This window comes from Bombina bombina, chromosome 6 (assembly GCF_027579735.1).
Source record: "Bombina bombina isolate aBomBom1 chromosome 6, aBomBom1.pri, whole genome shotgun sequence".
In the NCBI taxonomy this organism is placed as follows: domain Eukaryota; kingdom Metazoa; phylum Chordata; class Amphibia; order Anura; family Bombinatoridae; genus Bombina; species Bombina bombina.
The window spans coordinates 663,510,028-663,535,747 of NC_069504.1; the positions used below are offsets into that span (position 1 = coordinate 663,510,028).

The 25,720-nt window shown below is 38.3% G+C and overlaps 1 protein-coding gene across 1 annotated transcript in view; it reads left to right on the plus strand.

Annotated features, from left to right (window-relative positions):
- Window positions 1-910: 910 nt before the first annotated feature.
- Window positions 911-25,720, plus strand: part of IQGAP1 (IQ motif containing GTPase activating protein 1) — a 274,725-nt gene continuing 249,915 nt past the window's right edge. Inside the window, exon 1 of the mRNA XM_053717739.1 lies at window positions 911-1,112. Within this exon, the coding sequence (XP_053573714.1) occupies window positions 1,064-1,112 (49 nt within the window). The 5' untranslated portion in view covers window positions 911-1,063. The remainder of the gene's footprint in view (window positions 1,113-25,720) is intronic.

The window sequence follows — 25,720 nt, forward strand, 5'->3', positions numbered from 1 at the left end:
CCAAAATGACGAATCCGTCTTCCTCCAATCACGGCGTTGCATCAGGCCAAGATTCCCCCCCGGGAAGGAAGCTGTGATAGGAGGAAGCCTGATTTGTAATTTCTGAAGTCTGCAGAGGCTTCTGACAGCCAGGGGAATCGCTGGAGTGGCTGCCAGGATTAAAAGGTAAGTTTTTGAAGAAAACGGTGAAATGTCAATTTTGATGAATTAAAGTGCCCTTGTTTTTAATAGGATTATTAAAAACCGGGCACTAATTCATCAAAATGGACCTTCACTTTAATTTTCCTGGTATCCTTTGATAAAGAATAAACCTAGGTAGTCTCATAGGACCTCAGGTGTGGGCATGCATATTTGGCATTCCATGGTAGCAGTGTTTTCAACAATTTGTTTAAAGCAATGTTATACCAAACACTGCTGCCATATAATGCTAAAGACGACTGCATGTGACTGAGCTCCTTGAGCCCACCCAGGTTTACTCTTCAACAATGGATATGAATTAAGCAAATCCTGTTCACAATGAATTGCGACTTTAAGGCCACTGCCAAAACAAGCAACTTTTATTCAGTCACTACTAAAAAAAATGATTTTATTATGACAGTAGTGACTGAATAAAAGTTGATTTATTACAATCAACTTCTCATCAAAACCTGTGAAGGATGAAATAACAGTTGAGTTGATGGTTTCTCTCGACATTATCTGTAATTAACATGTAACAAGTAACGTTTTTCTCTATGATTACCTCCACATGTTATATAACTACTATACTAACAGGTACATCTCACAAAGCAGCAGCTACTTTTTATACAGGGAGCTATGACAGGCAATAGATGACAAACTTTTTGGGAAACCTCCCTAACTGCCTCTTTTCTCCTATAGGGTGAATGAAGCAAGGGGCGGGCAGACACACCCAGCTCTCACACACGCTCTGTTAGGAGTCTCCTTCACCTCTGAAGTTGTCTCAACGTGTCTGGGACCCAATTACCTCTCACCCTCCCGTCTTTTTATTTTATTGGCGGGCAACAGGACCGGTCCAGAACCGATCCAGAAGATAACTAAAGCCACAATGTCCACATCGGATGAAATGGATGGGCTGGTTCGCCCGCACTATGGCTGTAAGTGGTACCCTGGGTACGAGGGTTCTCATGCTTTTCTGTGGGCTGTAGTTTAGCTCTGTTCTCTGCACCGCTGTCAGATTATGGACTGGGGTTGTTTGATGTCTGTCTGTAGTGTGGTAAATGCTGCATAAGTGCTCGGCTCTCACCTTGTGCCCAGTGTGTACTTATTTGTGATGGGGCTTGGGAGGGAAGAGGCTAGAGAGGTTGCTACAGGCGCTTCCTGCCACGGAGTTCTCCCTGCGGGGGAAGTGTCAGCCTCTGTATACAGAGGAGGCGTCTGTTAGAGGCTGTATACACTGAGAGTTCTGTGTGGGCCAGGGGCAGACTGTGTTATGTATATGTTTATGCAGAAATAGGCTAATATATTACGTGCCTCTTACATAGAATTGCCTTTGTTTATGCATGTAATGTTTTGATCACAAAAGTAAGTAGTTGGACGTATAAACAGGGAAGTAGTGTTCTCTCTGCTGTCAGACAGTATACTGAGTGCAGCCAGCCTGCTTTGTTTATATTCAGTGTAAATGCTGTGTCTATGGAACATGCTTTATGATCACCTGTAAAGGTTTCAGGCCCATCGCTATCAGATTTTGACAAGAAGACCCCGCATTCCTGGAATAGCATTTGACCAATGCAAATGAAGTATTGCTCTATATGGGTTAAATTTTGCCTCTGGCCCTTTCAGTTAGTGTGGTAAAAATCCACCTCAAAGTTTTTCTTCTGGGTCTCAAGCAATAGTTTAGTTGCACAATTATTTGGCAGAAAGTCTTCAACGATGATGCAAGACATCAACACTGTAAATCATGTGAGCACAAGCAAAAATAATGAAAGCAGTAATTTAACATAGTCTGTAACTTTGAATAAAATTGCAGGGTAAGTCTTATGAATCACACCACATAATCTAGTAACTTTAATGTGACTCTAAGACAATAGATATTTGTATTGCTTAATCTACCAGATAGACAAATATTCTCTGTGAAGTTAACATATGAAGAAGTTTCATGGCAAATGTATTCAAAGACCGATTTTAATAATTATAATAAGTGTTAGAATTGATTAAAGCATTTAATTTTGGCTCCAATGTTGTTTTCTTACCCCTAATTTTTAACCCCAAAATATTCAACTTGTAAACCTAACAACTGGTAACAGCAACAAAAATCCTAAAACATATTAATGGTGATTTCTAATACTACCAGGTGCAAGAAGGACATGCTAATGTGATAATAAAATGATGTAAATTGTTAGAACATTTTATTATTACACTATTTAGTTAACTATGTGATAAATCCCCAAAACATGGGGTTAAACCCATAGTAAAAGTAATTAATTCGGAGTGCTCTCATGCTGGTCCTGAGGAGGGCTGGGTTTTGTGTGCATGCAGCTTCTGATTGGCTCACCAACCATTTCCTGATAAGGAGTTGTAAAGTGTTGTGTCTTTTGAGTCCAACTTGGACTGTGTTAAACATAGCTACCAACAAGCAGACATGAAGGTCAACATTCAACTTTCATGGTTCAGATGGAGCATGCAATTTTAAGAGACTTTTCAAATTACTTATGTTATTAAATGTATTTTGTTTTTTTATGTTCTTTGTTGGAGAGCATACCTAAGTAGGCTCAGAAGCAGCAATACATTAAGGGGAGCTAGCTAGTGATTGGTAGATATGCACTAAGGCATCTTGTCATTGGCTCACTAGATGTGTTCATCTAGTCCACTGTAGTCCATTGCTACCCTGGAGCTGGCCTAGCAGGAGTTAAACACATAGTTATATGCATAACAGCATACAAATATTATAGCATTTTTGTTTTGCATATTTTAACACTACATAAATGCTAGATAGAATGAAGCATTCAAATAAAAGTTTAGTCTGAGAATAACATGTAGATGTAGTTTTTAAAGTTTAATGAGCTGTTTAAATAATAACAAAATAAGTGTAAAGTTTTAGTGTCTGTAAAACAATGTAAGCTGCCATGTTGTAACTTAGGGACAATTATAATTAGGTCTCTAGAGTGTGCAGCCAGTGGCTGTGTGGACTATAACAGTGTTATGCACTTCCATTTCTAACATGAACTGGGGACAAAATAAATAATTAAAGTATATTGAATTTTAGAATCACTATGTACTTTTAAAGGGATAGTAATCACCAAAACTGTTATTGTTAAAAAAAGATAGCTAATCCCTTTATTTACCATTCCCCAGTTTTGTATAATCAACACTGTTATAGAAATATACTTTTTACCTCTGTGATTACCTTGTATCTAAGCTTCTGCAGACTGCCCCCTTATTTCAGTTCTTTTGACAGACTTGTATTTCAGGCAATTAGTGCTGACTCTTAAATAACTTCACGTGCATGAGCACTATGTTATCTATATGAAACACATGAACTAAAGCCCTCTACCTGTGAAAAACTGTCAAATGCAGAGACGGCCTTCAAGGGCTTAGAAATTAGCATATGAGCCTACCTAGGTTTAGCTTTCAACTAAGAATACCAAGAGAACAAAGCACATTTGATGATAAAAGTAAATTAGAAAGTTGTTTAAAATTACATGCCCTATCTTAATAATGAAAGATTAATTTGGACTTTACTATCACTTTAAATTATCATTCATTGTGCACTTCCTGTAGTGCTGTTGGCTGTGCTGGTTTACAAATAAAACATATTATTATATATATAATAAATAAAAAACTAGATTACTTTTTATATATATATATATATATATATATATATATATATATATATATATATATATATATATATATATATATATATATATATATATATATATAATGTATAATCTACGCAAATGTATTTTTGAAAGTCATTCAGTTAAAACCCAGCAAACCATACATTTAAAAGTGTATAGGGTTTGATTCATATTATATGTCCAGCAAATCCTATAGACACTAATACAAAAAGGTGAATGTCCTCTTCTATTTTAAAAACATAGTTAAAGGGACATGAAACCCAAATTTTTTCTTTCGTGATTTAGAAAGAGCATGTCATTTTAAACAACTTTCTAATTTACTTCTATTATCTCATTTGCTTCATTCTCTTGATATCACTTGCTGAAAAGCATATCTAGATATGCTCAGTAGCTGCTGATTTGTTGCTGCACATAGAGGCCTTGTGTGATTGGCTCACACATGTGCATTGCTATTTCTTCAACAAAGATATCTAAAGAACTGAGCAAATTAGATAATAGAAGTAAATTAGAAAGTTGTTTAAAATTACATGCCCTATCTGTATCATGAAAGTTTAATTTTGACTAGACTGCCCCTTTAAAGGGACTCTAAACTAAACTTTCATAATTCAGATAGAGCATGTAATTATAAACAACTTTAAAATTCTCTTGGTATCTTTTACTGAAGAGTACAGCTAGGTATAGGCTCATAAGAGCTCAGGAGTGTGCACGTGTCTTTAGTACTCTATGGCAGCAGTATTTTGCAGCATTATTTGTAGCTTTGTTATACAATATTGCTAAACACTGCTGCCATAGAATACTAAAGACACGTGCACACTCCTAAGCTCTTGTGAGCCTAACTGTCCCTTCAACCAAATTCTGGAATTAATTTCTGTCTATGAAGTGGACATCATGGTCTATTATTGGTTGTTCTGCCTTGTGACAACTTACAGTAAAAAAGAAATAAGGAGAATTAAGTAAACAATCACCCATGGGGGTACTTAAAAGGAAATGAAACCCAAAATGTTTCCTTTGTGATTCAGACAGGCCATACTATTTTTAAAACGTTTCCATTTTACTTGCCTTATCATATTTGCTTTGTTCTCATGGCATTCTTTGTTGAAGAGATACCTAGGTATAGACATCTGGATCGCTACATGGCAGGAAATAGTGCTGACATCTAGTGCTCTTGCAAATCTGCTGCCCTATAGTATTCCAGCACGTGCACACTTCTGAGATTGTGTCCCTCCTTATCAACAAAAGGTACCAAGCAAACAAACAAAATTTGATAATAGAAGTAAGTTAGATCAAATTGCATGTTCTGTCTGAATTTTGAAAGAAAATGTTGGCTTTCCTGTCCATTTAAAGTTCATTTTGATTATGGTTTGAACCATAGCATTAAAACACTCTGTGTAATGCTATACGGATAAACTGACATGTAAGTAAAAATGAAACTTTCTTAAAGGGACATTCTAATAAAAATTAAACTTTCATAATTCAGATAGGACATATAAGTTTAAACAACTTTCCAATTCACTTTTTATCATAAATTTGCTTTGTTTCTTGGTATTCTTAGTTGAATGCTAAACCTAGGTAGGCTCATATGCTAATTTCTAAGCCCTTGAAGGCAGCCTCTTATATAAATTAATGTTGACAGTTTTTCACAGCTAGATGGCGTTAGTTCATGTGTGCCATATAGATAACATTGTGCTCACGCATGTGGAGTTACTTATGAGAGGGCACTGATTGGCTAAAATGCAAGTCTGTCAAAAGAACTGAAAAAGAGGGCAGTCTGCAGAGGTTTAGATACAAGGTAATTACAGAGCTAAAAAAAAATATATATATAACAGTGTTGGCTATGCAAAACTGGGGAATGGGTAATAAAAGGATTCTATATCTTTTTAGACAAAAGCAAATTTACTTCATTCTCTTGGTATACGTTGTTGAAAAGCATATCTAGATAGGCTCAGAAACAACAGTGCATATCTAGGAGCTAGTTGGTTATTGGTAGCTACACATATATGCCTCTTATCATTGGCTCACTACATGTGTTCTGCTCTGGGGCTGAATTTATCTATGTGTTTTTGACTCTGCATGAGCAGTATAGAATGTGTCTTTATGTACTGGGTGTTGTGGCAGAACTCAGGCTGATTTGTTGGTTTACTCAGCTATACTTGCAATTTCAGGGGGAATGGAAATGTTGTACAAACGTACGCTAGATTACTAATGTCAGCTGTGATATTTGAATATATAAACATAACAAATATCACTCACTGGCTGCTGAAACATCTAAAGTAGCACCTTAGGTTAATGTAATTTCTACCCCTAGTTTGTGCTTTGGGGCTTTCCTGTTTACAATCACTGGAAGTGTTCCTTGTAGTCCTCTTACTCGCCCTCTTCTTATCAGTGGGTTAAATGAGTAGAATAGATGGGGGGAGGTTCTTTGCCTGTTAAAGGACCAATCAACACATTAGATTTGCATAATCAACAAATGCAAGATAGCAAGACAATGCAAAAGCATTAGATTTTTTTATAACAAATTTTATAACAAATTTCAAAGTTATGTATATTTCCACTCCCCTTGTACCATGTGATAGCAATCCGCCAATCACAAATGCATATACGTATAGTCTGTGAATTCTTGCAAATGCTCAGTAGGAACTGGTGACTCAAATATTGTAAATATAAAAGACTGTGCACATTTTTTTTAATGGAAGTAAATTGGAAAGTTGTTTAAAATTACATGCTGTATCTGAATCATGAAAATGTAATTTAACCTGAGTGTCCCTTTAAGTAACATTTTAAAAAGTAAGAGGAAATAAAAACCGTATTTCAAGTCAAATATTCATGTTTTATTATTACTAACATCTACATATTCTAAGGGTAATCTTTTCTTTTGGATACATCATTAAGTCTAGCATGTATTTACTGGTTAACAACCCTTTAAAGGACCATTAAATGGATTTGAAATAGTCTGTTTCACTGTTGTAATAAAAAAGCACTAAGCAGTGGCTTATACTTAATAGAAACCATTGCAAAATTTATTATTCATCATTTAAAAATGGATTTTACTCTTTATTTCTTTATTTAAACTTACATTGTGCAGGTTCAATTACTTCCTGTGGCAACACTACAAGGAGTCTGAGGTCTCTATATGAAGGTTTATCTAGCTTGATGTCATAAAACTTATAGAGTAAAATGAGCTGGTTTACTATTAAAGGGACACAAAACCCACATTTTTTTATTTCATAATTCAGCATATGATTTTAAACAACTCTCCAATTTACTTCTAGTATCTAATTTGTTTTGTTCTCTTGGTATCTTTTACTTAGGTAGGCTCATGAGCTACTAATTGGTGGCTGCACATATGTGGCTCACCCAATGCGTTCAGCTAGCTCCCAGAAGTGCGTTGCAGCTTTTTCAATTAAGGATACCAAGAGTATGATGCAAATTTTATAATAGAATTAAATTGGAAAGTTGTTTACAATTGTATTCTCCATCTGAATCATAAATTTAAATTTGAGTTTCATGTCCCTTTAAATTTACAGAAAAACTGGTCACATTTTAAATTTGATTAATTAAATATTATTTTTAGGCAATTCAATTTTAAAGTGACATGAAACTCAACATTTTTTCTTTTGATGAATCACATAGAGCATACAATTTTAAACACATGTCCAATCTACTTCTAATATCAAATTTGCTTCATTCTCTTGGTATCATTTGTTGAAGATCAACAATGCAATACTGGGAACTAGATAAATACATTGGTTAACCCAATGACAAGAGGCATATATGTGAGCCACCAATCAGCATCTAACTCTCAGTAGTGCATTGCTATTCCTGCACAACAGACAAAGCATACCGAGACATCAAAGCTAATTAGATAATTGAAGTAAATTGGAAAGTTATTAAATATGGCATCTTCTTTCTGAACCAAGTAGAGAGGTAATTAATGGAAAATCCTAGGGGCAGTTGTGCCTTTTTTTGCATTTAAATGAGATCAAGAATACACTGTAACAGAGGTCATAATTTTAAATTTAAAGATTAGTCTTCTTTTAAAGGAACAGTCTAGTCAAAATTAAACTTTCATGATTCAGATAGGGCATGCTATTTTAAAAAACTTTACAATTTACTTTTATGATCAAATTGACTTTGTATTCTTTGTTGAAAGCTAAACTTAGGTAGGCTTAAACTGATTTCTAAACTGTTGAAGGCTTCCTCTTATCTCTGTGCATTTTGACAGTTTTTCACAGCTAGAAAGCACTAGTTCATGTGTGTCATATAGATAAACAATGTGCTCACTCCCATGGAGTTATTTATGGGTCAGCACTGATTGGCTAAAATGCAACTGAGATAAGGGGGCAGTCTGCAGATGCTTAGATACAAGGTAATCACAGACTTAAAAAGTGTATCAATATAACAGTGCTGGTTATGCAAACTGGGCAATTGGTTATAAAGGGATTGTCTATATTTTAAAACAATAATTTCAAATAGACTGTCCCTTTTAAAACCTTCTTAATTTGTTAGGGACTAGATAATCACCTTTTAAAAGGTCTACATTAAAGGGACACTAAAGTCAAAATTAAACTTTCATGATTCAGAGCATGTAATTTTAAACAACTTTCTAATTTACTTCCCTTATCAAAATGGGCACCATCTTCTTATATGCACATTTGTATGCAAAGTCTGAGGCACCAGCTCCTACTGAGCATGTGCAGGAGTTTACAGTAGACTTGTATATACATTTTGTGATTGGCTGATAGCTTTCACATGATACAGGGGCAGGAGTTTTTAAATTTGTCAAAATTTGTTTTGTCAAATGTAGACTGTTTTATTGCATTGCCTTTTTATTATGTATTTGATGAATATGCAATTTTTCTGTATTCCAACAACTATAAAACTCCAAATTGCATCTCAGTGAAATGTTTAAAGGGACATGGAAGCAATTTAAAATAAAAAGTACTATTTTTTGCTTTTATTATCAAACATACTTTGCTTTTTTTGTGTTAAAACGTAATGTTTCTGCCCTAGTTGGCTACAACATAGAAGAAAAGACAAACATATTAAAGGGGTGTGTCCTGGACGGTGCAAATTTTGCTAAGAATGCAACAATTATAAATACTTTAAAAACATTTGTTTTGTAACCGCTTTTTTTGCAATGAGGAACTTAATTTCTGTTATATAAAATGGGGTGGGGATTTAACAGAACAGATTGATTTATGCAAGGGTGGATTTTTTGGGGCTATCAGAAAGTAATCATCACAAAATAATATGCATGGGGCAAGTTGAGTAAAGGTGATATCCTTTGGGCTGTGTATAATAGTGTAAACGTTCAAGATTATGTATACCATTACCTCAAGCTAGATTAACATGCTTTATAGGAACCTCAGGAAACCGATCTGGATTTGCTTACAATTTAAATATTCATTAGGAGTTGTTTTTCTGTTTTACAAAATTTGGAGAGAGGTTTTGCTAAATTCTATAAGATTACAGTGAGGGGAAGTTTATCATGTGACAACAAATTGTATTGAAACAATGTAAAACAGAAATTTCCCTGCTATTTTGTGTCTCCCATGAATGTAATATTGTGCTATTTTTCCATTTTTCCTTCTACTTCTATACACATTTTGTAGTATACTAAAATATATATTTAATCGTTTAGGAGTATTGCTACAATATGATTTCAGTCAAATCTCAGGGACCTCGATCACATTTTGGCGACGTGCGCAAAAACCAATGACGCCATTATTTTCTCAAATCACACGATCACAAACCCGGCGCAACAGACGAGTTACACACATAGATTTTTCATGGCGTGCACATTTTTTTTTTTACTCCCATAGACTAACATAGAACTGGCGTCGGCAGTTGGTATCACAAAGGCAGTGCATGGACTTCCGCCTGCAGAATTTATATATTTTACTCAATTTTTTAGCTTGAAACACATAGGCAGGCGCAGCAACCCTTGTGCACATTAAAATTGCAGTGTATGTCCCTCAAAGGCTTAAAGGGACAGTATACATCAATTTTCATATAACTGCATGTAATAGACACTACTATAAAGAATAATATACACAGAAAGATACTGATATAAAATCCAGTATAAAACCGTTTAAAAACTTACTTAGAAGCTTCCAGTTTAGCTCTGTTTAAAAGGTTACTGGAACACCCACTGCAAGTGGGAAATAACAGACACTCCCCCTCCCCCTTCCTTTGCATATGAAAAGACTCTTTACACAAACAGAAGCAAGCAGGAGGAGGTATACGTCATTATTCTCCTAAAACTTTGTGGCTTGGTTAGGAGTCTGAAAATCAGAGCAATGTTATTTAAAAAGAAGCAAAACTATCAATTAAAAAAACAAAAAAAAAACTTTATGGGCTATATAAATAGATCTACAAAACTTTTATGCAAAGAAAAAACGAATGTATAATGTCCCTTTAATAAACATCTAATGCATGCGCGCTCACATACATTTCAGCCGCACATATCAAACAGTTAAACCTTTCCTGACCACTTAATCAAACCAGTATCCGCCCTCTGCGCGTGTGTCAAGCCAATCACAAACAGCACAATCTCTCAGCTGCAGCCATAAAACATAAACAACTCTTTATTTTCAACCTACACGTGCAATATACTGGCGTGAATTACTCGCAACGCCAGAAATGTGTAGTTGCGCATATATCTGAACCTCGCCAGTTTGGCCTACTTATGCCAGAATATCAAATGGCGGCATGTGTTATGTGATTCACCCCATGTGCGAGGTTAACTTAAGGGCGACATGGGTTTCAGCAGTTGCGCTGAAAATTATGTAACATGTGATTGTGTCCAAGGTGTTTACTGCCCCTTAAAATTAACATTCTAATCTAAATCTTAAAATTATTTTTTTTTTAAATCTATCTATTTATTTTTTTTAAATAATTGATTTTTATGCAACCTGGTCTACGTAGAATGTAAAATTTACAGATTTTGTCTAGAAGTATATATTAATGGAAGAAAATGTTCTTTGGAATGTTTTCATTTTTAGATACCATATTAGCAAGTTGACCTTTTTTTAATGTAGCCATCATGGTTTTGAGGTGAATGTCTGAATCAGCAGATAAGTAACATTTAATATAGTTGTGTTTTTTTTTTTTTACCCAAAGTGATTGTATTATTGGGAAGGATAATATGCGTATAGTATTTTGGCTGTGTGAAATAAATACATTTTTGCCAGTTCTTTTCTTACACAGTATAAAATAATTGTATCAGTCATGTAGACTAAAAGCATGGTTGAATTATAAATGTGTAGGAAAATGTATATTTTTATTTATGAGTAAATCTATGGTTTTTCTTACTCAATGTACAAAATAAATAAATAAAACCCACTTGAAAATGGTCCTTGTAAAAATGTTGTTTGTTTTGATTGATCATTAAAGGGACAGTATACTGTTAAATTAAACTCCCAGTGTTAATTTTCAATTGTTCTCTCTAAGTATTGGGCTTTGGAATACAGACAAATATAATGTAAATAAGCATTTATGTGTACAGAAAGGGATAAAATAAAGAAATCTTATTTTCCTGCAAGCTCAGCCCATTTTGATTGTGGTCCATAAATGACTTATACATTTTTTTTACTGTGCAACTCGTATAACAAGTCATTGGAAATAGCAATTTCTTCTGATGGCACACAGTTTTTCTATAGCCTATACATAAAGTGAATGTAAATTTAGATGATAAAGTGCCCGGTTTTTAAAAATCTGATTAAAAACAGGGGCACTTTAATTCATAAAAATTTATATTTCACTCATGTTGTGAAAATACTTACCTTTTAATCTTGACAGCCGCTCCAGCAATTCCCCCGGTCGTCGCAAGCCTCTTCATACATCAGAAATGACGGATCGGTCATCCTCCAATCACGGCTCCCCCCCCCCTCTTGGGAATTAGTGTCTGATTCAACGCCGTGATTGGAGGAAGCCAGATTCCTCATTTTAGACCCGGGAAGAGGCTTTGCGACGGGCGGGGGAAGCGATGCAGCGGCTGTCAAGATTAAAAGGTAAGTATTTTTACAACACTAGTGAAATGTAAATTTTGATGAATTAAAGTGTCCCTGTTCTTAATCAGATTTTTAAAAACCGGGCACTTTATCATCTAAATTTACAATCACTTTAAGTATAGAAACTTTCAGTATAGGTAGGGATACCAAAGGCAATATCAGCTATTTCAAATGATGATATAAAGGTAAATGAGCTTTTTCTAAACAATGTAAAACACTCCAGCAGGTAAAATGGGTCATTGGGAACAAATTAAAAGGGATATAATTTTAGGGTAAACTGTCCTATAACTATATACCAAATTTTAGCTCAGGTCATCCTTCCAATACAGGGTTGGAAACCTTTGACAACTCTGACTCATGGTTTCTGTTTAAGAAAAATCTAAAAGTTTTTAGATGTGAGAGGTATAATTCTAGGAGTCTGGGCACCCTGAGCTTTGTCAAGTCCCATTAGGCTTATAATACTACTTTGTTTTCGTTAGTATTCAAATTTTACAGTAGTGGATTTCAAATATAATTTAGATGCATTTTACAATATATTTGCTTTTGCATAAATGTTTTCATAGATAAGTTGACTACCCATGTAGCACTAGGATGTTTTGTATGCATGTTTGGTAATCATACACTGGTTCGAGTGCCACCAGTGACTAAACTGAAAATGCAATTAGAGCTCTGCAAATACTAACAAAAAAAAGATATTTTTCTGTTCTATCATTCTACATGACCTCTGGCAGTCTAAATATACTTCTTCATAACCTTTTATATCTGGGTATATTGGCATTTTTTAATCGTAATCTCTTAAACATTTGCAATACAATACTGTGACTTCATATTGCAGTCACAGTTTTTTTCAAGTGTATCATTATTCAGATGGAGACATGGAATCTTTAAACCAGTAGAATATAATCCACCTAGCAGAGACCATTGTCGGGTGATCATGTCTTGTGCTAGCACTATTTATCTGCAGCTAGTGAATTTGCTTTTTGGAAGTGCAAAAGATGAAGCCAGTGATGCCTCAAAAATTGGGAATGGTAGCAAGGTTTCTGCCAGCATTGTTACCCTGCAGCTTTGGCATATTTAAAGCTATGCTTGGCATGATAGAAAACATGCTTGCAACTTAACCACAATAATCATCATATCTGGGTGGCAGTGAAGAGGTTAATTTTCATGGGATGAGGCTCAGGAGAGATTAATGCGGCTTGTGGACCAGTGGCAATGGAGAGGTTAATGCTTTGAAGGATGCAGCTGGCAATATATTAAATACATGAAACTCGTTTTTTTTCTTTCATAATTTAGATAGAGAATACAATTTAAAAAAAGGTTCCAATGTACATCTATTATCAAATTTGCTCCGTTCTCTTGTTATTCATTCTTGAAGAGAAATCTAGAAAGGTAGTGTGCACGTCTGGAGCACTACCATCAAGTGCTCTTTCTATTGTATAACATTGTTGCAAAACTGCAGCTATATAGTGCTGCAGACACGTGCAGTCTATTGAACTTACCTTACTCTTTTTTGTTAACAACAAAAATTAGGGTTTTATGTCCCTTTAATGTGGCCTCTCTCTCTCTCTCTCTCCCTCTCTATCTCCTTCTCCAGATCAATGTAGTGAGCTCCAGTGCTACATAGAGCATTTTATTTTTTATACTGCAGTGATATTTGAAATATAACTTTGCAATGTTCTCAAAATACATTTTATAAACTGAATTTGACACACAGGAATGTACTCTAGTTTCTGGTACCCTAATATAATTACAGTTATTAAATGGGAATATAAACAATGTTTCAAAAGATTACAGTCTTGTAATGTCTCTATCCTTCCCTCTTACTCCCATGTAATATATGGGAGTAGTAAACTAGCAAATCTGGGGGTGTTATGTCTCTTATTGTAAATACAGTGGAACAATGTATATTGATGTATTAAAAACATTTTTTTTTTATTGTTGAACTAATCCTTCCCAATTTAGCTTTCATCACAATCCCTAAATTTATTGTTAAATATACCTTGTAAAACTGAGACTGCATTGTCTGACAGAATGAGTGAAGTTAAACTCACTTCTATTATTAAATGTGCTTTGTTCTTTTAGTATCCTTTGTTGAAAAACACACCTCTATCTATATATATATATATATATATATATATATATATTATGCTCTGCAGTTGCAGAACACTACTGGGAGCTAGCTGGTGACTTGTAGCTACACACCTTTGTCTCTTGTCATTAGTTCACCAGATGTGTTCAGCTAGTTCCCAGAGGTGCATGGCTGGTCTAGAGCTAACTTTAAATGTGTGTTTAATCCCTTTGTAAGGGGTTAAACAGATTATTTTTATGTAAGCAATAGTACAATAATAAAATAGTCTAAATTTGCTCTTTAGATAGCATATTAATGACGTACTGTGCTGGAGAATGGAGCGCTATTATTTTTGCTGATTAAAATGTACAGAAATATTGTTTGCTTATTGTAATGTTTGTATATTTTCATATATTAGAACTGCACGGATTACTCATTGTACCTTTCTGTTGTATAAATAAAAGTATGAAAATGTTCTTCCATATTAGAACATTTTTCTTTCTCTTGCAAGGTGTATCCAGTCCACGGATTCATCCTTTACTTGTGGGATATTCTCATTCCCTACAGGAAGTAGCAAAGAGAGCACACAGCAAAGCTGTCCATATAGCTCCCCCTCTCATTCTCTTTGCTGGCTCTAAGCACTAGGGTCTCTCTCGGGAGTGTAAAGTGAATGTGGTGTTAGATTTGTAGTTTTATTATCTTCAATCAAAAGTTTGTTATTTTAAATGGTACCGGTTTGTACTATTTACTCTCTAGCAGAAAAGTGATGAAGATTTCTGCTGAGAGGAAAATGATTTTAGCATGTTGTAACTAAAATCCACTGCTGTTCCCACACAGGACTGAGGAGTACCAGAAAACTTCAGTTGGGGGGAAAAGTTTGCAGGGTGATCTGCAATAAGGTATGTTCAATCATTTATTTCTAGACAAGACTGAGATAATGCTAGAAGACTGACAATATCCCCATAAGGGGAGGGTAAGCTATGTTCAGACTTAGTAAGGAATTGAATGCTTACATAATAGGGCTAATATACTGGTTGACACTTATTCAGGGCAATTGATTGTTTGGCTAAGGAAAAATCGTTTTGAAAGCCCTTTTGGGGTTTTTCTGGGGTTATTACTACATGGCTGTTTTTTATTCACTTAGGAGTGATTTACTAGGCCTCACAGCTCCGGAGTAGAGTGGGAGGGGCCTAATTTCATGCCTCAGATGCACACTTAGAATTGCAGAGAAGTTCATGCTGCTTCACATGGAGGGTCCTGCTGATGTTTGAGGGCCTAAAAGAAGCTATATTCCCCCAAATCTGATCCCTAAGGGAAGGTAGGGCCACAGCAAGGCTGTGGTAAGGTGCTGTAGTGATTTAACCAGGTGTTGGCTTTAGGCTGCTCCGGTTTGGGCATTAAGGGGTTAATCGTTTTGAAACTTGGGGTGCAATCTTATTAAGGCTTTAGCTACATACTGTGAAAATTTCAGAAAGATTGCTGCATTTTTCACTGTTTTGTAAAATTGTGTGCTCTTTTTATCTCTTAAAGGCACAGTAACGTTTTTTTCAAATTGTGTTTTATATTTTATTAAAGTGATTCCAAGCCTGTTTGTGTACTCTACTAGTCTGTTAAACATGTCTGACACTAAGGAAAATCCTTGTTCAATGTGTTTAGAAGCCATGGTGGAACCCCCTCTCAGAATGTGTTCCAATTGTACTGATATGTCTAGATCATATTGTTGCACTTAAGAATGTGGCCCAAGATGATTCTCAGACTGAAGGTAACGAGGGTGTCACAACCAGTTACGCCCGCGCAAGCGACGCCTATTACCTCTAGTGCGTCTAACCCTTTTACATTACAAGACTTAGCGGCAGTCATGGATAATTCTCTTACAGCCTTCTTATCTAAACTGCCCGTGTTACCTGCAAAGCGTGATAGCTCCGTTTTAAGAACAGATTATGAGCATTCAGACGCTTTGGTAGCCGTATCCGATATACCCTCACAACGCTCTGAAGTGGGAGCGAGGGATTTGATGTCTGAGGGAGAAGTCTCTGATTCAGGAAGGGTTCCTCCCCAGACAGATTCAGATACATTGGCTTTTAAATTTAAACTAGAACACCTCCGTGTTTTACTTAGGGAGGTATTAGCTACTCTGGATGACTGTGACCCTTTGGTGATCCCAGAGAAATTGTATAAAATGGACAAGTACCTAGAGGTCCCTGTTTACACGGATGCATTTTCCGGTCCCTAAGAGGATTGCGGATATCGTTACTAGGGAGTGGGATAGGCCAGGTGTCCCTTTTTGTCCCCCCTCCTGTTTTTAAGAAAATGTTCCCCATATCTGACCCCATGCGGGACTCGTGGCAGACGGTCCCTAAGGTGGAGGAGGCTGTTTCTACACTAGCTAAACGCACAACCATACCAATTGAAGACAGTTGTGCTTTTAAAGACCATATGGATAAAAAATTAGAGGATTTACTTAAGAAAATTTTTGTTCAACAAGGTTTTCTTCTCCAACCTATTGCCTGCATTATTCCTGTAACTACTGCAGCTGCTTTCTGGTTTGAGGCGCTGGAAGACTCACTCCAGACGGAGACCTCATATGAGGAAATTATGGATAGAATTAAGGCTCTAAAGCTAACTAATTCTTTTATCACTGACGCCGCTTTCCAAATAGCTAAGTTAGTGGCGAAAAATTCAGGTTTCGACATTTTGGCGCGCAGGGCGCTATGGCTAAAGTCCTGGTCGGCCGATGTGTCGTCTAAATCCAAGCTTTTGAACATTCCTTTCAAAGAGAAGACCCTATTCGGGCCTGAATTGAAAAAGATTATTTCAGATTTCACCGGGGGAAAAGGCCATGCTCTCCCTCAGGACAAAGCCTTTAAAACAAAGAACAAAGCTAATTTTCGTTCCTTTCGCAATTTCAGGAATGGCCCCGCTTCATCCTCTCCGGCTGCAAAGCAAGAGGGTAACGCTTCACAGCCCAAGGCAAACTGGAAACCTTACCAGGGCTGGAATAAGGGTAAACAGGCCAAAAAGCCTGCAGCTGCCACCAAGACAGCATGAAGGGGTAGCCCCCGATCCGGGACCAGATGTAGTAGGGGGCAGACTCTCTCTCTTCGCTCAGGCCTTGGTCAAGAGATGTACACGATCCTTGGGCATTAGAGATTGTAGCCCAGGGATACTTTCTAGAATTTAAGGACTCTCCTCCAAGGGGAAGGTTCCACATTTCTCGTCTGTCTACAGATCAGACAAAGAAAGAGGTGTTTTTACGCTGTGTAGAAGATCTACATACAATGGGAGTGATCCACCCAGTTCCAATTGCAGAACAAGGACTGGGGTTTTACTTAAACCTGTTTGTGGTTCCCAAAAAAGAAGGAACTTTCAGACCAATCCTGGATCTCAAAATTCTAAACAAATTCCTCAGAGTCCCATCATTCAAGATGGAGACCATTCGGACAATCTTACCAATGATCCAGGAGGGTCAATATATGACTACCGTGGATCTAAAGGATGCGTATCTGCACATTCCTATCCACAAAGATCATCACCAGTTTCTCAGGTTCGCCTTTCTGGACAAGCATTTTCAGTTTGTGGCTCTTCCTTTCGGGTTGGCCACTGCTCCCAGAATTTTCACAAAGGTGCTAGGGTCCCTCCTGGCGGTTCTAAGACCGCGGGGCATAGCAGTGGCGCCTTACCTAGACGACATCTTAATTCAGGCGTCAACGTTCCAAGGAACCAAGTCTCACACGGAGATTGTATTGGCCTTTCTGAAGTCTCACGGGTGGAAGGTGAACATCAAAAAGAGTTCTCTCTCCCCCCTCACATGAGTTCCATTCCTAGGAACCCTGATAGACTCGGTAGAAATGAAAATATTTCTGACGGAGGTCAGAAAGCTAAAACTCTTTACTACTTGCCGAGCTCTTTATTCCATTCCTCGGCCATCTGTGGCTCAGTGCATGGAGACAATCGGACTAATGGTTGCGGCAATTGACATAGTCCCTTTTGCTCGGATACACCTAAGACCACTGCAAATATGCATGCTCAAACAGTGGAATGGGGATTATGCAGATTTGTCTCCTCAAATTCAGTTGGACCAGGAGACCAGAGATTCTCTTCTCTGGTGGTTGTCTCAGGATCACCTGTCTCAAGGAATATGTTTCCGCAGGCCAGAGTGGATCATCGTAATGACCGACGCCAGTCTGTTAGGCTGGGGTGCGGTCTGGGACTCCCTGAAAGCTCAGGGCTTATGGTCTCGGGAAGAAATTCTTCTCCCGATAAACATTCTGGAACTGAGGGCGATATTCAACGTTCTTCAGGCATGGCCTCAACTAGCGGCGGCCAAATTAATCAGATTTCAGTCGGACAACATCACGACTGTAGCTTACGTCAATCATCAGGGGGGAACAAAGAGTTCCCTAGCGATGACGGAAGTAACCAAAATAATCAGGTGGGCGGAGGATCACTCCTGCCATCTCTCAGCAGTTCACATCCCAGGAGTAGACAACTGGGAGGCGGATTTTCTAAGTCGTCAGACTTTTCACCCGGGGGAGTGGGAACTCCACCCGGAGGTATTTGCCCAGCTGACTCAGCTATGGGGCACCCCAGAGTTGGATCTGATGGCGTCCCGTCAGAACACCAAACTTCCTCTCTACGGGTCCAGGTCCCGGGATCCCAAGGCGGTATTGATAGATGCTCTAGCAGCGCCTTGGTCCTTCAATCTGGCTTATGTTTTTCCACCGTTTCCTCTCCTCCCGCGTCTGGTTGCCAGAATCAAGCAGGAGAAGGCTTCTGTGATTCTGATAGTGCCTACGTGGCCACGCAGGACTTGGTATGCAGACCAAGTGGACATGTCATCTGTCCCACCATGGTTACTGCCAATGAGGCAGGATCTTCTAATACAGGGTCCGTTCAAGTAACCAAATTTAGTTTCTCTACGTCTGACTGCTTGGAGATTGAACGCTTAATTCTATCAAAGCGTGGGTTCTCTGAGTCAGTTATAGATACTCTGAGTCAGGCTAGAAAGCCTGTCACCAGGAAAATCTACCATAAGATATGGCGGAAATATCTTTGTTGGTGTGAATCCAAGGGTTACTCATGGAGTAAGATTAGGATTCCCAGGATATTGTCCTTTCTCCAAGAAGGACTGGAGAAAGAATTGTCAGCTAGTTCCTTAAAAGGACAAATATCTGCTTTGTCTATCCTGTTACACAAGCGTCTGGCAGAGGTACCAGACGTTCAAGCGTTTTGCTCGGGCTTTAGTCAGAATCAAGCCTGTCTATAAACCTGTGGCTCCGCCATGGAGTTTGAATATATTTCTTTCAGTTCTTCAAGGGGTTCCGTTTGAACCTTTACATTCCATAGACATTAAGTTGTTATCTTGGAAAGTTTTGTGTTTGATAGCTATCTCTTCTGCTCGAAGAGTTTCAGAATTATCTGCCTTACAGTGTGATTCACCTTACCTGGTGTTCCACGCAGATAAGGTAGTTTTGCGTACCAAGCCTGGTTTTCTTCCTAAAGTTGTTTATAACAAGAATATTAACCAGGAAATAGTTGTTCCTTCTCTGTGTCCTAATCCATCTTCGAAGAAGGAACGTCTATTACACAATCTTGATGTAGTTCGTGCTTTAAAGTTCTATTTACAAGCAACTAAGGATTTCAGTCAAACATCTTCCTTGTTTGTTATCTATTCTGGTAAGAGGAGAGGTCAGAAAGCGACTGCTACCTCTCTTTCCTTTTGGATGAAAAGCATCATCCGTTTGGCCTATGAGACTACTGGCCAGCAGCCTCCTGAAAGAATTATTGCTCATTCTACTAGAGCAGTGGGTTCCACATGGGCTTTCAAAAATGAGGCTTCTGTTGAACAGATTTGTAAGGCAGCGACTTGGTCTTCACTGCATACTTTTGCCAAATTTTACAAATTCAATACTTTTGCTTCTTCGGAGGCTATTTTTGGGAGACAGGTTTTGCAAGCAGTGGTGCCTTCCGTTTAAGGTACCTATCTTGTTCCCTCCCTTCATCCGTGTCCTAAAGCTTTGGTATTGGTATCCCACAAGTAAAGGATGAATCCGTGGACTGGATACACCTTGCAAGAGAAAACAGAATTTATGCTTACCTGATAAATTACTTTCTCTTGCGGTGTATCCAGTCCACGGCCCGCCCTGGCATTTAAGTCGGGTAAAAAAAATTTTTTTGTTTAAACTACAGTCACCACTGCACCCTATGGTTTCTCCTTTTTCTTCCTAACCTTTGGTCGAATGACTGGGGGGTGGAGCTAGAGGGGGAGCTATATGGACAGCTTTGCTGTGTGCTCTCTTTGCTACTTCCTGTAGGGAATGAGAATATCCAACAAGTAAAGGATGAATCCGTGGACTGGATACACCGCAAGAGAAAGTAATTTATCAGGTAAGCATAAATTCTGTTTTTATCTGCCTGTAATAACTAGAAGTGTAATTGTGTATCATTGGCTTGCTGACTGCCAGGGCTTGTGATAGTACAAAGTATAACATACATACATATAAATAAATTAATGTATATCTGGAATTTTTTTTGAATAGTTTTTCAAAATGTCATCTCTTGCTTCTCTATACATCAGTAAGTTATTTATGTATGTGAAATACTATATTTGTAACGTAAAAACAGATTCCTCAAAATTATCCAGCAAAATAAAATAAAAATTAACAGGTGCATAAAATCCAGCACATAGCCATGAAATCCACATGACCGTACAATTGGTCGTACTGAAGAGCTCAGTGAATTTAAACGTGTCATAGGATCAATATAAACAAGTTACGCTTTCAGAGATGGTAAATACAGAGAGCCTCACAGACTTAACGGGTGGAAACAACAACAGCTTAGTCAGTTTTATCTGGTTTACCAAACTTTGTCCAGGACTTCACCTGCCACTCAGCAAACAACCCCCTCTGTATTACCTTATTGTAACAAACGAAAGACCGCAGCTTCTTCCAGGGTCGGCTAACCTCGATTCTGAAGAGATGAAGACCATGCTGACGACGCAACCATCAATCTCTCACCTCTCTCCGGTATTGCCAATCGCGAGTGCAGAGTTTCCTTTCCGGACGTGACGTAGGTATCTCCGCTCTTCGTTTCCACTCCGTTATCGTGCAAACTTACAGTCTGGGCTCTTAGGTAAATATTCAGCTCCTCTCATGCCGGCACATACTGGGACTTAAAGTGGGGGCTCCTCATAGCCCCTAATAGTTGCTCAAGAAAAAAATAGAGATGGTCCCCAAAGTATGCGTAAAAAAGTTTATACTTTATTGAAACATCTTAAAATAGCACATAATAAAAAGTGAAAAAATGATTAGATTGTTCTAACGCGTTTCGGCTAGCTGTTGCCGTATTCATAGGATGCCACTTTTGCCACAAGGCAAATAAATTTCTGCACTACTAAATCTACCTTACTAGATTGGACAACTGTAAGTGCTATTATTGTGAAGTGGGAGCATCTAGGAGCAACAACTGCCCAGCCTCAAAGTGTTAGACCATACAAAATCTCAGAGTGGGGCAGCTGAATGATGAAGCACGTAGAGCATAAAAATTGCATATCTTTTATCACTCAGTACAGAATTGCCTCTGGAAGCAACATAAACACAAGAACTCTGCCTCATGAGCTTCATAAAACGGGTTTCCATGAATGAGCAGCTGTTCACAAGCCTCACATCAACATGTGCAATGCCAGGCGTTGGCTAGTGAGTTGTAAAACTTTCCGCCACTGAATGCATTGGAAATGTCTTCTCTAGGGCAATGAATCACACTTCACTTTGTGGCAGTCTGATGAAAATATCTGGGTGGGAAGGATGCCAGGGAGCTCTACCTATAGGAATGAATAGTGCCTGCTCTTTGGTTTGGAGGAAAAGGGATAATGGTCTGGGGCTGTTTTTCAGGGTTTGGGTTAGGCCACTTAGTTCCAGTGAAGGATTATCTTAATACTACAGAATTCAAAGACCGTTTAGACAGTTGCTTCCAACTTTGTGGCAAAAGTTTGGGGAAGGCCCTTTCCTTTCCAAGCATGACTGTGCTCCTGAGCGCGAAGTGAGGTAAATGAAAACATGTTTTGACGAGTGTGGAGTGTAGGAAGTTGAGTGACCTACACAGAGTCCTATTGAACACCTTTTAGGATAAATTGTAACATCAAACCTGAGCCAGTCCTTCTCGTCCACCATCAGTGCCTAAACCCACAAATGCTCTTTTGGTTGAATGGGCACAAGTTCCCACAGACACCCTCCAAAATCTTGTGGAAAAACTTCACAGGAGAGTTGCCGCTGTAATAGTCATAAAGGGTGTGTGGGGGGGTTCAACTCCATATTAATATCCATGGTAATGGAATGGGATGTGCAACAAACTCATATAGGTGTTATGGTCAGGTGTCCACATACTTTTGACTTTGTATATCTATATCATAAAGGGTAATATTTGTAATCATCATGTAAATACTCTAGTTTTTACAAGAGGGTCCTGCAAAATATATCAAGCATTGTAAATAACTTTGTCCCTTTGCTTTTCTCAAAGTCACTGAGCACAGTATATCAATCAATAATAAATGAGTACTGGCACATTTTTTCAGCAAAACACTATTTTTTCAATGAGGTGATGTTTTCACCTCTTAGCCAATAGCTGTGTTGGCCAATCGACATTATGGCTGGCATGCTATTGGCTAAGAAAACGATATTGACAAAAAGGAGTTTTGCCGTGGCCGGCCGGAGGTGCTCAGGTCGGCATAAACTCCCTGCAAATAAAGACACTTTCAACTTGTTTTTTTAAACTTCATGACTGTCCCCTTTATTTTTAGCACAGGTAAATCCTAGCATTTCAAAAACACTAGGATTTATCATCATTTTAAACAAAAAAAGCACTATGGGTGAAATTTATAAAGCTGCAAGATGCAGCTCTAATGTAGCTTTGGTGCAGGCTCGCTTAAGTGAGTCTGCAGCCGATAGATAAGAAGCAGCAGTCATCAAACTGCTGCTTCCTAACCTGCATGCCATCTCTTAGCTGGCGGACTAAAATCACCCCCTATAAGTCCGACCGGGTTAATTGACCGCTTCTGCAGGCGTGCGATTGGCCACGCCCTAGCAATGGGTGGTATTGCACTAGCAGCTGCAGTGTATTGCTGCCTGCTGGCCATGATACTGGCTACACAGGTTTGCTGGAGCGAGCCTCTTCCTCCCTGTGCTCCTTAAATGTTGGCCTGTGTGTGTGTGTGTGTGTATATGTATATATGTATGTATATATATATATATATATATATATATATATATATATATATATATACACACACCGGCCACTTCTTTAGGTACACCTGTTCAATTGCTTGGTAACACAAATTGCTAATCAGCCAATGACATGGCAGCAACTCAATGCATTTAGGCATCTAGATTTGGTGAAGACTACTTGCTGAAGTTCAATCTGAGCATCAGAATGGGGAAAAAGGGGGATTTAAGTGACGTTGAATGTGGCATAGTTGTTGGTGCCAGAAGGTCTGGTCTGAGTATTTCTGATCTACTGGGGTTTGCACGCTCAACCATCTCTAGGGTTTTCAGAGAATAGTCCAAAAAAGAGAAAATATCCAGTTAGCGGCAGTTGCATGGACGAAAATGCCTTGTTAATGTCAAAGGCCAGAGGAGAATGGGCAGACTGGTTTGAGATGATAGAAAGGCAACAGTAACTTAACTAACCACTCGTTACAACCAAGGTATGCAGAATACCATCTCTGAACGCACAACACATCGAACCTTGAAGCAGATGGGCTACAGCAGCAGAAGACTACCGGGTGCCACTCCTGTCAGCTATGAACAGGAAACTGGGCTACAATTTGCACAAGTTCACCAAAATTGGACAATAGAAGATTGGAAAAACGTTGCCTGGTCTGATGAGTCTCGATTTCAGCTGCAACATTCAGATTTCAGATGGTAGGGTCAGAATTTTGGTGTAAACAACATGAAAGCATGGATCCATCCTGCCTTGTATCAAGGGTTCAGGCTGGTGTTGGTGGTGTAATGGTGTGGGGGATATTTTCTTTGCATACTTTGGGCCCCTTAGTAGCAATTGAGCATTGTTTAAACGCCACGGCCTACCTGAGTATTGTTGCTGACCATATCCATCCCCTTATGACTACAGTGTACCCATCTTCTGATAGCTACTTCCAGCAGGATAATGCATCAAGTCACAAAGCTCAAATCATCTCAAACTGGTTTCTTGAACATGACAATGAGTTCAGTGTACTCCAAAGGCCTCCACAGTCACCAGATCTCAATCCAATAGAGCACCTTTGGGATGTGGTGGAATGGGAGATTCGCATCATGGATGTGCAGCCGACAATTCTGCAGCAACTGCGTGATACTATCATGTCAATATGGACCAAAATCTCTAAGGAATGTTTCCAACACCGTGTTGAATCTATGTCACAAATAAATAAGGCAGTTCTGAAGGCAAAAGGGAGTCCAACCCGGTCAGGGGCAGAACTACAGGGGGTGCAGAGGATCGCAAACCTTGACCTGCCAATGCCTGCACTGATATCATGTTAGTGTGACGTGATACTTCACCGGTGTCTCTGACTACAGGGGTTAGTGTTTCTGTTTTAACCATTGGTGTGTATGTATGTATGTGACTGTGTGTGTATTTATGCATATGTGTGTGTTTGTATGTTTGTGGAACCAGCAAATTACAGACCTTGTTACTACAGCATGGTGGAGGGGCTAAACAGTGTCACTATACAGTACCACTATATACAGTATGGGGGGGCTTGACCATTTCACAGACTACTGTGGTCACTTTATAAAGTACTGGGGCGGGTAGGGTCAGGCCAGCCATCTCACCGGCAGATTAGACTGTATCACTAACTCACTATATACACTACTGGTGGGTTAAACAGTGTCACTATATACAGTAATAGGGGGTCAGACCGTCTCACAGACTGTGGGCACAGGGTACCTCCTTTTGCAGACATGTAATCTGATTCACATTTTTTTTCTGTGTTAAATGTAAAAAAAAAAGGATATGTATCAAATTCACATTTTTTGTGGGTGGGGTGGGGTGGGCGGTGTACATACTGCACACAGCTAAATGGGCCTGAAAATGTATATACACTGGTGGATTTGTGTTCTGCTACTATTTAAAGGGACACTGTACCCAAAATTTTTCTTTTGTAATTCAGAAAGAGCATGCAATTTTAAGCAACTTTCTCATTTACTCCTATTATCAATTTTTCTTCATTTTCTTGCTATCATTATTTGAAAAAGAAGGCATCTAAGCTTTTTTTTTTGTTTCAGTACTCTGGACAGCAGTTTTTTATTGGTGGATGAATTTATCCACCAATCAGCAAGGACAACCCAGGTTGTTCACCAAAAAATGGGCCGGCATCTAAACTTACATTCTTGCATTTCAAATAAAGATACCATGAGAATGAAGAAAATTTGATAATAGGAGTAAATTAGAAAGTTGCTTAAAATTTCATGCTCAATCTGAATCACGAAAGAATTTTTTTGGGTACAGTGTCCCTTTAACTTGGGCTCAGATATCCTGTATTTAACCCCACAGCAGGTGGTACACTATTTCAGCACCTTCGTACTGAGCTGAGTTATAACACATAAATATGTGAGAACCGGTCTAACTTTAGGTAAGAGTCATTTGGAAAACGTTATTTTACTTCTGTATGTTTTGTTTTTATCTCCTCTAAGGAAAATCTCAAACAGAAAGATCTTGTTACTTTGCTGGGTTTTGAAAATTGAGATCATCCCCACTCTGTTATGTATTGGGGCAGATGGATGGATAAGGTCTAGTTATATATGTACAAGCAGAGTAAATTGTATCTACAAAATTGT